This window comes from Ambystoma mexicanum, chromosome 11, assembly GCF_040938575.1.
Source record: "Ambystoma mexicanum isolate Mex_15411 chromosome 11, UKY_AmexF1_1, whole genome shotgun sequence".
Lineage (NCBI taxonomy): Eukaryota > Metazoa > Chordata > Amphibia > Caudata > Ambystomatidae > Ambystoma > Ambystoma mexicanum.
In genome coordinates this window covers 596,964,158-596,981,583 of record NC_090934.1, presented here as the reverse complement: position 1 = coordinate 596,981,583, position 17,426 = coordinate 596,964,158, and the positions used below count along the sequence as shown (strand labels likewise).

General features: G+C 44.7%; 1 protein-coding gene across 2 annotated transcripts in view; it reads right to left on the bottom strand.

Moving 5' to 3' along the window:
• ZDHHC13 (zinc finger DHHC-type palmitoyltransferase 13) overlaps positions 1 to 17,426 on the bottom strand; it is a 1,364,100-nt gene that overhangs the window by 378,405 nt on the left and 968,269 nt on the right. For both annotated transcript variants that reach the window (XM_069623461.1, XM_069623462.1), the window contains one exon: positions 3,327 to 3,427. In XM_069623461.1, coding sequence (XP_069479562.1) covers positions 3,327 to 3,427 — 101 coding nt within the window. The remainder of the gene's footprint in view (positions 1 to 3,326; positions 3,428 to 17,426) is intronic.

The window sequence follows — 17,426 nt, the reverse complement described above, 5'->3', positions numbered from 1 at the left end:
TTAACTCACTGCCAAGTTTATATTCTAAGAAATAAGAAACTGTTACTTATCTGCATTCTTTTTTTAAAAGAACTATGACTTGTACTCTACTGCGCGTGTAAGTTGAGAAAAAAGACTAATGTGCGTTTTTATTTTTCTCCAGCGTATTCATGTGCGATTAACTATTGTTAAGTGTTTGATTATATTCTGTTAATTCATATAGGAATACTTAGAGTGTGGTATTTAGTATTGTTTAAGTTCTAGTATTTTCAGACATCCTACGCGTGAAATACTAACATCTATTGCGTAGTATTTACTAGTTTACACACGCGTCTCTTTCATATTTATTTGAACGCTTGAATTCATTTTGAGTAGAGGACCCGCTTGCGTAGTGGCGTACATCCCGATGTTATAGCTCTTCACTTCCTGGTTGGGCGTACTAGCTTTCCGATTGACGTTGTATCGGAGTGCCGGTATTTTCTGTATGTTCGTTTTCCCAGTGCTACGGTTGAGCGCGTCGTGTTACCTGATATTTCCCGAGGGCGCGGTTTTTAAATTTTGCCTCGCGTCTACATTTGTTCAACTCTGTTCTGGTTGCGCGTAACGTCACGTTCTTCAGATCAGCTGTTACTCTGTTTGCAGTGCGTCGTGTCTTCAAACTAATCTTCTGAGCATCAGAAGACTACAGCTTTGAACTCATTTATATGCAGATACATTCTCTTTCCCTCGAAGGAGTACAAATAAGTAAGAAGGCTGGAAGTAGTTCTCTCAGTAGAGCTTTTAATAATTTTTGTGACTTTATGAACCTTTTATTGAATAAATATTTATTCCATTTTTTTGTGTTTTATCTGCAAAGAAAAGATAAGTGAAAAGACTAAAGAGACTATATAAAATCTTCCTCTGAAGGTTAGGAATTGATCTTCAAGCAAAATCAATTCTGAATTACAGCAACATTTTAGCCAAGAGAAAACCAAAGTAAATAAGAAGAGAATCTATTTATTATTGATGCCTATCAGCAATCAAGCATAGGCAGCAGGTACTAGATCATAGGTTATAGTAATATCAATAGCAGTAATTTACATACATAATAGAGTAACATTAATCTATGTATTCTTGTGTTTAGATTTTCACAGACACATCATACTGATGAAACTTCATCAATCCAGTTCCAGAGAATAAACATCCATTGAGTCTAACTATTCTGGGAACCACAGCCAGTGTCTTGAGAAGCAGTGAAGATCTGCAGTTATTTTCTCCTCCTTTCCCCTTGGGTTTGCCAGTTTGGTAATTTTATTTACTAAAGGATTATTGAGCGGGCATACCAAGGGGGTCTGGTGGGCCAGCATCACTCCTGCAAGAAGATCCAAGACTGGACCTGACAAGTTGCTTCCGGAAACTGAGGTGGTTCTGCTCAAGTTTGAGAGAGGCAGAGAGGCTGTTCCAGAGGGAGGTCCCAGTCAAGGAGATAGATCTGCCCCCAACTCTCTGCTTGGAAAAGCGTCTGACCCACAGAGTTGAGGGTGGATGAGCGGATAGCTTGAGAAGGAAGATGTTTTGAAGAGAAAGTTGGAGGTAGAGCGGTCCCAGGCCCCAGAAAGCCTTGTGGACGATGCAGAAGGTCTTGAACTTGATCCATCCAGCCGCGGGGAGCCAGTGAAGAGATGTCACAGCTGGAGAGATACAATCCCAGGTTTGAGGCCAAGGACCAGTCAAGTCTTGTTATAAAGGTCAAAGAGTCGAGGAAGGAAGATTTAGAAAGAGGCTGTTGCAATAGTCCAGCCTAGAGAGGACCAGAGCTCTGGAGACAGTGAGCTTCTGTGGGGAAAGTTAGAAAAGGAACAATACCTCTGAGGAGGCACAGCGAATAGGTTGACTTCTTAGAGATGTCAGATGGGAGGAGAGAAGGAGAGGGTGGAGTCGAAGATGACACCAAGGTTCTTAGCCTCACAGAAGGAGCAGGAAGAGGGCCCAGAGTGGGCGGACAGAGAGTGGGAAGAAACGAGGGAGCGGGTGTCCCAATGAGGAGGATCTCAGTCTTACTGGTAATAAGGCAGAGATCATTGGTAGCACACCATTACTGAATTGCGGCTAGGCAGTCTGGTATGAGAGAAGAAGCAGAGGTGGCTGAGGGGAGCCTGAAAGAGATCAGAGTGTCATCTGCATAACATTGCAAATTGGAGCAGAAAGTAGCGATGCGGTGGGCAAGAGGTGCCAGGTAGTGGTTGAAGAGCCAGGAAGAGAGGTTAGACTCCTGGGGAACACCACAAGAAGAGAGAGAGAGAAGAGAGGAAAGACCCCAGTTGAACCTGAGAGGGTTGGTCTATGAGAAAAGATGTCAACCAGGCCAGGGCCTGATCATTAATACCAAGGTTGTCGCGGAGAAGATTGAGCAGGATAGCATGGTTGACCGTGTCAAAAGCAGAGGTTAGATCAAGGAGAATGAGGACAGACCAGATATTAGAGTCAAGATGGGTGAGCAAGTCTTTACGGGGGTTCAGGAGAGCAGTTTCCATGCTTCTGGCAGCTCTGAAGCCAGACTGGTGGTCACTCGAGGCATGCATTTGACTAAATACGAAAGCTTTTGCATCATGGATTGTGCTATGGATCCGATTTAATAGATATGAAAGTATTTGCATCGCACTGTGCGCTTAGCATCAAGGCGGAGTCTTTGGCTCATACCACATGCCGTTTTAAGCATGGCTGTCATGGGCAGACATGGGAAATTACATGTCAATCTTTGAACACAATCATAAACACAGCACATATTCAAAAGCAACATACACACATTTCACTAAAACAGACAGGCCCATTAGCTTTGCCAGTTTCTTTTTTCTTTTATAGATACACTATATGCACCCGTAGCCTAATACAAGGGCTAAATGTACCCTGTTAAATTTTTGACCATATTATTTTACTCCCAACATTGTTGTTTGTGTCATTGTACATGCATTCACACTTTTGTGTAATCACAGCTACATGGTAATAGGTTGGGTACAGAACATGATTGTGCAATGTGCTTTGCAAGGGTATGACAATTACTGAATCGCTATGCACTATGTTGTGATGTTTTAACTGTTCTTTTGAGTCTGGGTGCTCCTTGGAGCAAACTAGGCTAGGTCATCAAACTCCTACAGTAGTTCATGTATTCCTTAATTATTTGATCATCATATGTCATTTTAGAAACCTCTTTTCAATGGCTCAGCTGTCATAATTATTCTATGCCATTAAACACAGAAACTAGTCCTGTACCACAAGTCAGGCAACTATAGTCTTAGAAAAGGCTTTGCTGAATTCAATTTCGGTCCTACCCCTTGGTCAAATCTTTGCCATTAAATTAAAAAGGATATCTGGCAGGAACGAGAGGAACCACGTCAGGAAGATCCAGATAATAGAACTGACCAAAAACACTGTTGGTAAATATTGTTGATTTTTGTCTCCCATGAATCGCCTGAAAGAAAAATATTTCACAAGATTTCTTTAGACAACACAGACATTTAACATATGAAGAATCAGTTAAGAAAAGACACTTTGTACACCAACGCTTCTGCAGTGTGTGCCATGTAAATTATACCTGTGGTTGGGGGAAGGAGGAAAGAGGATTTTTTAACAATAGGATCACTTGTTGGAGGAGACATTTTGGGTGCTAAGCGCTGTAATCGAACAGAAGTCAAGTTATCAAGCATACTAAACACCACCAATTACATGGAATTTTAACTTATTCATCATTATCACATGTTGGCAAAAAAATCTATCAAAAAGGTATTTTTGTTCAAAGATTTTTTTCCAATTATGGGACATAAATTAAAGTTGAAAAAAGAAAAGGATTCAACCTAGGAATCCTCCCGTCCCCTGCACACTTTTGGGTGTTTGGATCAAGTCCAATACTGTTATTTTTATACATCAACAGAATGCTTAAGGAGTAATACTTCATAAAAAGAAATGTCAATAGACAAAATTATACAAAAACATTTTTTATATCACAAATAATGTGGTTCAATTCTTTCGACATGAAATTCACAACAAAGAAGCACAAATGGTATCAAAAGATCACATCAAGTTTGGAGAGAGAATTTTTTTTGGGAAAAGCGAAAAAGGATTTTTTCTGAAGAAAGATGTATACATATGGAGTCCAATTCACTTGGCGACGCGTTTCGAGGATACTTTCCTCTTCTTCATATGGCCCAAATTGGATTCTTAACACAAAAAGAAATCATTCATTCAGTTGCTTGTAAAAAACAAAAAACTATTATTCAATTTCAGTGAATTATAGTTACATAGTGTACATATGTAATATTCCATGACTTTTGATAATACTGAGTCTCCTCGTTAACCGAAATTCAAAATTACATAACTTATTCTTATATAGTGATTAGGTTAGTATAATGTTGTTCATGAAAACATGAACATTGGCTCGGTACTCAACATTCTGTGGGACTGGCAACAGTCTCATTCAATTGCTGTTTTCAGAGTCACCGGTTTTAAGTAACCGTGGGTTGTGATAGAAGCATGAATATTGAATAGAGTAAGGAATGGTAAAAAACAAAAATTAAGAGGAAATATATAATTAACTGTGTATATTACTGGTTCCAATCTTAAGCAAACAAAGTGTAAAGAGGGGATGAATATTGTCGATATTCAGTAAGCGCTATGTCTGAAAATGAAAAACTAATGAGCAAATATATTAACCTGAAACTAAACGAATAGACGTACCAAAAAATGAAACGAGATGAAATAAAGATGAGTGGTGAAAGGGTCACGGTATAACTCAATATGTCAGCGGATGGTGGCAGCATTCAGAAATCCAACCTATGTATATGGGTTTAGGAAATGGATCAAGAGGTCAGTAAAAGAAACTGGCACAGACAGTTCTGGTAAATAAATAAGTAGTTGCTATAACAAGTACCCCAATGGTGCGTCTAGCTCAGTAGACAGGTGGAGGAATATCAATTCAGCAGTATTGCTGTAGAGACGGCAAGTCCAGGTCACAGTGAGCGCTGCAACAAGCGTGCAAGGGCGCCTGCAGAGTAAGGGAATGTGGTTTAGGAAGTGAAATATCCTAGAGACGGCTACGTGTCTAACATAAGTGAAAATGTGGAGACACCTAGAGTGCAGGAAAGAACGATCTGCAGGATCTATTTTCGGAGCTGAAACGGATTCAGGGTTCCGCGTCCTTCCATAGCAGCCATGGAAACGCCATGCGCTATGGAGGATCATGGGTAGTGTCAGAAAAGAGAGGACTGGGATAACTGTAAAGTCAGTAGAGAAAGGACTAAAATTACTAGATAAAAGTACGGCCATTTTAAAGTGGTCAAAGAAGAATGGAACTATACTCACTGAAGAGTGGCAAAGATAAATTACTGTATAGACCAAATGGTCATAAAAGGAAGTCAAAAAATGAAAGAAGAAATGGTCATCCAAAATGTTAAACAAAGTAAAAAATGATGAACATATGTCCCCTCACGTAAGTAGAGGCGGTGGGGGAAATAGGAAAATGATAGATCTAATAGTGTTGTCAAGCCGTCAGAACGGTGAGTAGTCAAGCCAATCATGAATCAAAATTGTGGCTGATTCAAAGTTCAATTTAGTTAAGTTAGAGCACAATTGATCATACTATGTACCTAATTTACGCAACAAATGTAAATTTTGTTGGACATAGTCCAGCAGTACTCAGTTAAGTATCTACATAAATTCAGACATACAGTTTGTCAATGTGAAGCAGTAAAAAATACTATATAATCCAATTACAAAGTAACTTCTAGACATGAATAAACACATTTGGTTCTAATTCCCAATATTACAGGTCTGTCACTAGTGTTGTATTGCTTCTAGATCACAGGAAGCAATTTAAGGTAAAGTCCTCGTTCAAACCCCAGGGCTGCAAGGAGCCAATTTTATCGATCCAGTATGCCTCTCTTTGTAATAGGAGGGACTGGTAATCACCTCCTCTTGTGGGTCGTTTGACGACTTCAAGTACCTGAAATTTTAATTGTGCAATAGAGTGCTTTTGTGAATTGAAGTGGCGAGCCATTGGTGAGTACTGGTTATTGCATCTGATATTCGACTTGTGTTCTGTCAATCTCAGTTTGATCGGTCGTGTAGTCTGGCGTACATAGACTTTTCCACAAGGGCATTTTAATAGGTAGATCACTCCAGATGAAAAGCAGTTGGAGAAATGTTTAAGCTTAATCTTTTGTCCATTTCTCGGATGAGTCACTACATCATATTTAATCACGTTGTTGCAGTGTGTGCATCCCAAGCAGGGGAAGGTTTCCAACTTTTTAGTAGTTAAGAATTGTTGATTGTCCTTGGGGATTTTTTCTGCTTTCACAAGCTTATCTCTGATGTTCTTTCCTCTTTTTAAACACATCATCGGTGGAGTAGGAAATCATTTTTGCAAAGTTTGATCGTTGTGTAATATGTTCCAATGTTTTTTTATGCATCTTGAGATCTGGAAGCTTTGTCTGGAGAATTTGGATATAAACAACAGTGGAGTGTCTTTCACATTTGATTTAGTTCTTAGTAGGTCAGTACGTGTAATTTCTGCGGCTCTGTTTTTGGCTTCTTCTAGGATCTCTAGGATCTCTGGGGGATATCCTCTATTTTGAAATTTGCTGACAAGGTTTGTACTTTCTTTGTCCAGGTCTTCTGGATCCGAGATAGTTCTTTTAAGTCTCAAGATTTGACTATATGGTAGGCTTTGAAGCATAGCTCTTGGATGGAAGCTTGAATAGTGCAACAAATTATTGGCATCAGACCCTCCACGGATCAGACCAGTGGCAGCGAATTACCTGAGGACACCACCAGACCAAGAGCACCTACATCTCCAGCTAATAAAGAAACAGAATCCAACAACTCTGGAGGTTTTTTTTTTTTTTTGGTACAAGAGAAAGACCAGGAGAAGAAAGAAAGTTCCAAACAAAAAAGAGGAACAAATAAAGGGAATAATCTGGTAGTCAACATCTCTAGCAAGACTCTTACAACAGAGCAACTTAAGATACTGAATAAAGGATCATCTTTTGTGCCCACGTGCAATACCTCATTGTTCCAAGAAAAAATCTGTTAACATGTTATTGAGGAAACTACGATTAAAAAACAAAGCCGCAGAAATTACACGTAATGACCTACTAAGAACTAAATCAAATGTGAAAGACACTCCACTGTTTATATCCAAATTCTCCAGACAAAGCTTCCAGATCTCAAGATGCATAAAAAAAACATTGGAACATATTACACAACGATCAAACTTTGCAAAAATGATTTCCTACTCCACAGATGATGCGTTTAAAAAGAGGAAAGAACATCGGAGATAAGCTTGTGAAAGCAGAAAAAATCCCCAAGGACAATCAACAATTCTTAACTACTAAAAAGTTGGGAACCTTCCCCTGCTTGGGATGCACACACTGCAACAACGTGATTAAAGGTGATGTAGTCCTCCGAGAAATGGACAAAAGATTAAGCTTAGACATTTCTCCACCTGCCTTTCATCTGGAGTGATCTACCTATTAAAATGCCCTTGTGGAAAAGTCTATGTACGCCAGACTACACGACCGATCAAACTGAGATTGACAGAACACAAGTCGAATATCAGATGCAATAACCAGTACTCACCAGTGGCTCGCCACTTCAATTCACAAAAGCACTATTGCACAATTAAAATTTCAGGTACTTGAAGTCGTCAAACGACCCACAAGAGAAGGTGATTACCAGTCCCTCCTATTACAAAGAGAGGCAAACTGGATCGATAAAATTGGCTCCTTGCAGCCCTGGGGTTTGAACGAGGACTTTACCTTAAATTGCTTCCTGTGATCTAGAAGCAATACAACACTAGTGACAGACCTGTAATATTGGGAATTAGAACCAAATGTGTTTATTCATGTCTAGAAGTTACTATGTAATTGGATTATATAGTATTTTTTACTGATTCACATTGACAAACTGTGTCTGAATTTATGTAGATACTTAACTGAGTACTGCTGGACTATATCCAACAAAAGTTACATATGTTGCGTAAATTAGGTACATAGTATGATCAATTGTGCTCTAACTTATCTAAATTGAACTTTGAATCAGCCACAATTTTGATTCGTGATTGGCTTGACTACTCACCGTTCTGACGGCTTGACAACACTATTAGATCTATCATTTTCCTATTTCCCCCACCGCCTCTACTTACGGGAGGGGACATATTTTCATCATTTTTTACTTTGTTTAACATTTTGGATGACCATTTCTTCTTTCATTTTTTGACTTCCTTTTATGACCATTTGGTCTATACAGTAATTTATCTTTGCCACTCTTCAGTGAGTATAGTTCCATTCTTCTTTGACCACTTTAAAATGGCAATACTTTTATCTAGTAATTTTAGTCCTTTCTCTACTGACTTTACAGTTATCCCAGTCCTCTCTTTTCTGACACTACCCATGATCCTCCATGGCTGCTATGGAAGGACGCGGAACCCTGAATCCGTTTCAGCTCCGAAAATAGATCCCGCAGATCGTTCTTTCATGCACTCTAGGTAAGTGTCTCCACATTTTCACTTATGTTAGACATGTAGCCGTCTCTAGGATATTTCACTTCCTAAACCACATTCCCTTACTCTGCAGGCGCCCTTGCACGCTTGTTGCAGCGCTCACTGTGACCTGGACTTGCCGTCTCTACAGCAATACTGCTGAATTTATATTCCTCCACCTGTCTACTGAGCTAGACGCACCATTGAGGTACTTGTTATAGCAACTACTTATTTATTTACCAGAACTGTCTGTGCCAGTTTCTTTTACTGACCTCTTGATCCATTTCCTAAACCCATATACATAGGTTGGATTTCTGAATGCTGCCACCATCCGCTGACATCATACTGAGTTATACCGTGACCATTTCACCACTCATCTTTATTTCATCTCGTTTCATTTTTTGGTACGTCTATTCGTTTAGTTTCAGGTTAATATATTTGCTCATTAGTTTTTCATTTTCAGACATAGCGCTTTCTGAATATCGACAATAGTCATCCCCTCTTTACACTTTGTTTGCTTGAGATTGGAACCAGTAATATACACAGTTAATTATATATTTCCTCTTTATTTTTTACCATTCCTTACTCTATTCAATATTCATGCTTCTATCACAACCCACGAATACTTAAAACCGGTGACTCTGAAAACAGCAATTGAATGACTCTGTTGCCAGTCCCACAGAATGATGAGTACCGAGCCAATGTTCATGTTTTCATGAACAACATTATACTAACCTAATCAATATATAAGAATAAGTTATGTAATTTTGAATTTCGGTTAACGAGGAGACTCAGTATTATCAAAAGTCATGGAATATTACATATGTATACTATGTAACTGTATAATTCACTGAAATTGAATAATAGTTTTTTGTTTTTTACAAGCAACTGAATGAATGATTTCTTTTTGTGTTAAGAATCTAATTTGGGCCATATGAAGAAGAGGAAAGTATCCTCGAAACGCGTCGCCAAGTGAATTGGACTCCATATGTATACATCTCTTTCTTCAGAAAAAATCCTTTTTCGCTTTTCCAAAAAAAAATTCTCTCTCCAAACTTGATGTGATCTTTTGATACCATTTGTGCTTCTTTATGTTGTAAATTTCATGTCGAAAGAATTGAACCACATTATTTGTGATATGAAAAATGTTTTTGTATAATTTTGTCTATTGACATTTCTTTTTATGAAGTATTAAGTATTACTCCTTAAACATTCTGTTGATGTATACAAATCACAGTATTGGACTTGATCCAAACACCCAAAAGTGTGCAGGGGACGGGAGGATTCTTAGGTTGAATCCTTTTCTTTTTTCGTTTTATGTGTCGGGGTTTTGTGCCATGACTCCAGTTCCTCCCCAGCACCTAAAATTATCTGAATACAACTTCAAACTACCTAACAATCTTTATTGAACTAGAGGTGTGCACCTATACTCAACCTTTCTACATAAATTAAAGTTGCTCACCGTAGCGACTAGTGTACTCCTAGTCCATAGACCCCTTTCCTCCATCCTTGTGGGCGCCCCCCCAACATGGGGACTGTACGGAACCTTTGGCAGTGACAAATTGAGCTTCCCCTTTAAATTTAGAATAGCAGGCGTGGTCTTGGGCGTGGGAATGCCCCGCTGAGGCCCTGCCCTCTGGCGCTTCACCTCAGTCCCCTTTAAACACATCGGACGCTTAGATACATGGCTACGCTTATTACATATTAGCCATTGGACTACTAGCGGGGGAAAGCGGGCGGGACGTATGGAGGAAATGGGGGACTGAGTACTCTAGTCACTACGGTGATTAAAGTTGAAGTTACTTACCCGTAACTATTGTTCTCCAGCATGAATTCACATGCTCATGAATATTCCTCATCGTCAGCCTGGGAATCCTCAGTAAAAGAAAAAACTTTCACTTTAAAACTGTATTTCTCCTCTAAACCAATCACTGTGCTCTGGGTCATACTGCCACCATCCAATGTCGGTACTCTCTCTAAGCCCCTCCTCCGGCAGCCATCTTCAGATTGGGTAAGCCTGAAAAGTGGCAGTATGACCAATAAGAGCCACAGAGGGGGTTGGAGGGAAAGTTTGCATGTGAATCCATGCCAGACCCATGCTGGAAAACAATAGTTTCAGGTAACTAACTGAAACCTTCGCCAGCGTGGGGTCTGGTATGGATTCACATGCTCATGAATAACAAATACATAGCAATTTAACATTACACAACCACAGGAGATGGCAAAGCTCAACAGAAGCAAAAATCCTTACCTCTGGAACGGACTCACTTCAAGCGAACAGGTTGCGTAGCACTGCCTGGCAGACTCTGGACTCCTCCCTGGAATCCCTGTCGATGCAGTAAACCTTTGTGAGGGTGTGCGTGGACCTCTACGTAGCAGCCCTGCAGATGTCCAGCAGGGGCACACCACATAGGAACAGTCGTCACAGCGATCGCTCTGGTGGAATGGGCTCTCAGAAGGCCGGGCAGAGGTTGGTTCGTCAACCGGTGACAGTGCGTGACCCAGCCGGAGAGCCACCTTGAAATTGAAGCCTTGGATAGGGTCTTCCCATGGTTCACGGAACCGAAGTACACAAACAGTTGTGAAGTCTTCTGAAAACTCTTTGTGCGTGCCACGTATAACTTCAGGGCATGAGCAACATCTAGCGAGTGCCAGGCACTTTCTGCCGGCGACAAAGATTTCAGTAAAAAAAAAATAGGTAACACCAAAAGCTTATTGAGATGGAATTATAATGGAACCGTATGCAGCAGCACCCTCAATCTGTGGAAAGCCAGGTACGGTTGCTTGCAGGATAGGGCCTAGATCTCAGCAACCCTTCTGGCAGAGGTGATTGCCACAAGGAAAGCCGTTTTCCACAAGAGAAACTTAAGTGGGGCCTCATGCATAGGCTCGAAGACCCCACCTCCCCTTCAAGCACTTCAAGGTCAACAATGCCCTGGCCTTGGCGAGGACCCCCCCTGCAGGCCGCTGGCAACTCATTCTCCAAACTCTAGGGCTGCAGGAGCCAAGCCCTCAGGTTCAGCGATCCTGGGTCGTGATGAAGAATTGCGCCTCCTTCTCCGGTGAGAAGATCCGAAAGCATTGGCAGCCTGACCGGAGGTGACACCGACAGGCTGAGAAGGATTGGATACCTAATCTGCCTTGCCATGTCAGGGCAATGAGTATCATCTTGCATTGACACAGAGTGTGTTGACGACTTGTAGCAGAAAGGGAACAGAGGAAACATACAGAAACAGCCCTTCCCACGGGAAGGAGAACACATCCCCAAGGCTCCTCGGTTGGTGGAATCTGCTGGCAAACCTCTGGCATTTGAGTTCACCGCCATCGCAAACAGATCGATCTGGGTCCGCCCCATTTGACGAATAGGGGGTCCAACTGATCATGACGAAACTCCCACTCATAGCAGGAGCGCAGCTCCCTGCTGAGGGAGTCTTTAATGGTGTTCTTGACTCAAGCCAGGTGGAGAGGGACGCGGAACATCCCCTGTCTGACGGCCCAGCGTCACAAGTCCTGCGATTCCTTGGCGAGCGCTGGAGATAGAGTGCCCCCCTGCTTCCTGATGTGAAACATGGTGGTGTTGTCCAAGAAGATCCTCACCACCTTGCCTTTCAGAGACGGTAGGAACAACTTGAGGGCCCAGAACACTGCCCATAGCTCCAGGATGTTGATATGAAGATCCTTCTCCTCCGGCAGCCACAAGCCTGTTGTACAGATGTCCGGTGTGCGCTCCCCAACCTTCCAGGGAGGCATCTGTGGTGACCGTCTCCTGGTATGGGGGATTTTGAAATGTTGTACCTTGGGTGATGTTGGAGCGGACGGAAACATTGAGCGAGATCTTGTCCAGACACCTGTATCCAGCAGGCATCAAGGAATTCCTGTAGGATTGTATCTGCAACCTGCAGACACGGACGAGGTAGATGCAGTATGACATCTTGCCCGGTAACTACTTGATAGCCCGCACAGTGGCCGTCTTCGTCGACAACAGCCGGTGCGCACCATTCCTTGAATGGCTGCTATCCTCTCCTCCGATGGCAACACCAGGCAAGCCACTGTGTCGAGTCTGGCGCTGAGTAACAGCTTGTTCTGCAATGGTGTTAAGCAGGACTTCGGATAGTTGGAGAATCCCAGATCTGTCAATAGTTGGATGGTTGTCTCCATGTGTTTGTCAGCCAGCTCCCACGAGTGTCCAGCACCCAAATGTCAGTGATCTTTCTCCACTCACTGATTAACCTCGTCAGCCGTCCTCACACCGGGGTGCACAAGTGGGGGCCAACATCTCAGTCGGTTCAGGCTTGCTTCGGCACCGGCGTCCTACCCTGCGGGCGGCACGGACCTCCACAATCGTAGGCCTGGGAACAGCCTCTGTGGCTTCTTGCGTTGAGGATCTGGAAGGCTGTCGTTACAACGTGGAAAACCTTTTGAAGACCTGCTTGACTTTCCCCTGGAGCAGCGAAAAAAGAAGACTTGCGGTGCTGCTGGAAAGTGCCCAAGGACCGGGCCGTCTCCGTATCCGTCTTGCTGGCCTGGAGGGACTAGACGATAGCCTTCCCCAAACAGATTCTCTCAGTCGAAGGGCATGTCCAGCACCTTCGCTTGGACATCCTGACGGAAATTAGTGGCCTTCATCCAACCTTGTAGACGAAGGCAGACAGTTCCCCATTTGCTGGAACCCTGTGTAGTCGATGTCCAATGCCACAGTGATGGCGTGATCCAACGTCACTTCACATTCCTGGAAGAGAGCGATGGCCTCAATCGTCGGGTAGGAACTCCAGGATCGGTCCCAGTTTGTACCACAATTCCCTGTTGTACCTGGCCAGGATCGCCAGTGTGTTGGCCGCCTCGATAGTGGATGCTGCTGTGTAAACCACCTTCTTTCCAATGGCGTCCATCCTTTTCCCTCTCGCTGTCCATAGAGACCGAAGACGAGGACAGGTTATCTGACCGTTTCCTCGAGGCCGCCAACACTACCTAATCCGGCGATGGCTGTGACCTCCGGCACTTGGGTGCAGAGTCTGGCACCCTATATTTCTTCTCCAGCCTATCCCGTTTGGCTGGAGCCGTGCAAGGGTTCTTCATGAGGACCAGGCCCTGCTCCCAAACATTGTTCAGAAAAGGCACCACCATGATAGTCTTCCTCTTGGCCTCGCGCCTTTGATACAAGAAGCCCTCCTCCTTGGTTTCCTCAGGCACCAGCTGGAATAGCTCGGAGGCCCTGGCGATCATGGAGTGGAACGATCCCATCTCATCCAGTGGGGACACTATGTGGAGCATCCAAATGTGGCGATTCACTGTCTGCTTCAACGATGTCTGAGTCTGCTGAGGGAGAAGGGGCCCGACGTGGTGGAGGAGACTGAAATGGGGGCGTCGGATGATGCTTCCTCTTCTTTGCTGCAAGCTGAACCGAGACCTGAGGGACCACAGGTACCGGAACCAGAGGCAACCTTATTGGGATCTCTGACACCCAGAAGTGTAGTCACCAGAATATCCAAGAAAATGTCCCTCGGCTGAGGAGGCAAAACAGGAAAACTTGTGCGATTGTCGTACTCTTCAACATCCGCGTGGACCGTATACGAGGACTCTTGATCTTCGTCATCCGTGGATGGGACGTCCATGGTCTGGGCGACGGCCTGGGAAGTCTGTTTCGGGGCCTCCCCCATTCCCCCATTCCCCCACCCCCCTTTTCCTCACCTGAGGGGTCATGAACTGGGGGCCTTGGCCGGTTTAACCACTTCTGGTGTGCCTGTAGACTTTGGCAAAGTCACTGTGGCGGCGTTGTGCCTTGTGGGCCGGAACACTGATCCGTGGGAGCTACCCTCATAGGAACAGGGCCTGTAGCTGCAGTGGTAGTAGAAGTCATCGACGTAGTTGCTGATGAGGCCTTTTGCCTGTGTTGCCGGTTGAACCTGCTTAGGCTGCGTGGCCTCTCCCATTTCTCACGTAGTTTAATTGTGGTAGATGACTTCCTCTTTGAAGAGGAGCTGGATGGTAGGCTGGTAATGGAGGCGGAAGGTAATGCTGAGCGCGCCCTATCCACTTTGGGACCAACTTCTGTGGCAAACCTGGTGGACTTGGACTTGCGGCTCTTGGCCTTATTTTGGGCACCCACGGATGAGGCACCCTCTAATGACTTAGAAGATCGCTCCTTGGACCGGCCGGTCCTGGGCGAGGAATGACGCTGCTCGGAGCACCGGTCAGAGGACTTGGCATTAAGCTATGCCGCCAGTCTACTATGCCTGTCCATCATTTTCTTGGAGAAAGCGAGGCATATTTTGCACTCTACTTCCTTGTGGTCCGGGTGCAGGCAGTAGAGGCATTGCTGGTGCTTGTCCTCCACAAACACATTCCGTACCCCAAATTTGGCGCAGGGCCTGAAGACAGACCGTCCCCTCCTTCTCAGTGATGGTCAGAGGGCATGAAGTAGGCCCAAGAGACTTTGTAGAATCTTCGATGGATCTTCACCCTTGAGGGGTGTGGAACTTAACAGACAACGGGTCCCTGCTGTCGACAGAGGAAGAAAAGAGCACACAGGCTTCTTTGAAATAAAAATAGAACTTTTTCTGTCGAAAATACATACAAATAGCTTGGAGAGCTAACTCGATGACTCCTAACACTGAATCATGCGGTAAAAATCAGAAGAGAACTGCGAGAGGAGGGGCTCAGGGAGAGGACTGTCATTGGATGGGGGCAGTATGACCCATAGGACAAAGATTGTTTTAAAGGAGAAATACAATTTCTAAGTGGAAGTGAAATTGAAACTTTTTTCTTTTACCAAGGATTCCTAGCTAGACAACAATAAATATTCATGAGCATGTGAATCCATGCCAGACCCCATGCTGGAGAACTTTATTACTCATACGTCTCGTCTGCTTTCCTCAAGCCTTGTGGATGATTTCACCGAACAAGAACCTAGAATGGAGCTGAGATAACCTACTGCATATCTAGGACAAATCAAAAAGGTTCTTCAGAACTGCCTGACCAAATTGTATCACGCCTGGAGCTAATGTCCAGTGAGTAGTACTTACAGAAGGCTGACAGATGGCCCAAGTAGCCGCCTTGCCGATGACATCCCAAAAAGCATGTCTCTGAAACAGGACGTCCTTGGCCCGGACCGCATGGGCAGGAATTCCCACAAGAACAGGTCTGCCCATGGCCATGTACACCTCCAAAATGGCCTGAACCATCCAACGGGTGATGGAAGCCTGAGAACCGGGAGAGGAGGCCCCAAAAGTCACGAACAATGCCTCAGACTTTCTGAAGGATCTCATCTGAGTGAGATAAAACTTGAGGACCGTTTTGAGATCCAAAGAATGTAGGTGCCCTCTCTGCCTCAGATTGCAGGTTCGGGAAGAACACCAGCAGGTAAATCTCTTGATTCAGATGGAATGAAGAGACCACTTGCGAAAGCAGTTAGGGCGAGTGCCCAAGATGACCCTGTTGTGAAAGGTGGTGAAGGGCTTGCATGAGAACAATGCCTGCAGCACACTAAACCTGCACGCAGAGGTGAGAGCCACCAGTAAAATTGTCTTTAGTGTCACCAAGCGGATGTCCACACAGGCCATCAGCTTGAAAGGCTTGCGCTGCAAGATTGTCATTGCAGTCCCAGACCGGGTGCCGCCAATGCTCAGTGGAAAAAGCCTAGACAACTCTGTAAGGTGGGTCTTGACCACTGGCTCAGCCGCAGAAAACATGCTCAGGGGAATTTTTGTCAATCACCGCCAAGTAAGTGCAGCACATATCCACCTGAACTCCAGATTGAACCAGGTGTGCTGAAAAAGCTAGTACATCATCCAGAGGACAGGTGACATGGTCCAGACCCTTGTTATGAGCCCTATGGCAGAACCTAGTCCATTTGCTCTTTTAGGGAACCGAGTCGAGGGCCTCCTGGCCTGCTGAATGATGTCCCAGTTGTCATCTGAAAATTGAGCATGTTGAAGCCTCAGCTGGTCAGGAACCATGACGCCAGCTTGGCCGGGTCCGGATGGTCCGTTGCCCCGAACTGCTGCATCAGGAATTCCCTGCTTGAGATCGGAAGGTGGACGGGGGCCTGGGAGTACAACTGCAGCAGATACGAAAACCAGGGTCTCGAAGGCTAGTGGGGGGCAATCGGGATGAGGCTGCAACCCACCAAAGCCCGAAACTTGCAGAGGGTCCGTTGGAGCAGAGGGGTGAGAGGGAACGCATAACACCTGCGGCCGTGCCAATAGATCTGGAAGGCATCTCCCAGAGACCCCTGACCCCGTCCTGCCCATGATGCAAACTGGGGCACTTGGAATTCAGAGGGGATGCAAACAAATCCAGGTCCACAAATCCACACCGTTGGAACAGGGGAAACAAGGAGTCGATGTGCAACTCCCAATCATAGGTGTTGAACCCCAAGCAGCTCAGCTGGTCCACTTCTGCATTTCTGTCCACCGGGAGGTAGACCGCTGAAATCCAGACACCTTCTGTCAGGACCCATTCCCAGATCAATACCGCCACCATGCAGAAGGGGGAGGAAGGTGAGGAGGGTGAGGCAGGGTGCCACCCTGCTTGTTCAGGTAAAACTTTGTAGTCGAATTGTCCATCCTGACCAGAACAGACCTGTCCCTGATGAGGAACAAAACTGCTGTGAGGGCCAGGCCCACTGCACTGAGCTCGAGCAGATGGATATGCAGGAGGGCTTCCATCCTGGATCAGGCTCCATGAATTGCGTAGCCCTCCAGAGTAGCTCCCCAGCCCAAAAGAGGAATTCGTCATCACCACCAGGGTAGGCTCTGGTCAGGTGACTGGGGCTCCCAATGAAACATTGCCATCCACCAGCAAAGATCGGACAGTAGGAGCGTTGGTATTGGGATCCTGTCTGACAGTCCCCATCCCCTGATCCCAATTGGCCACTAGGTGGCGCTGGAGGCACCTCATCTTGAAGCGAGCATGCTGTGCTGTACAGTGAGCATACAGG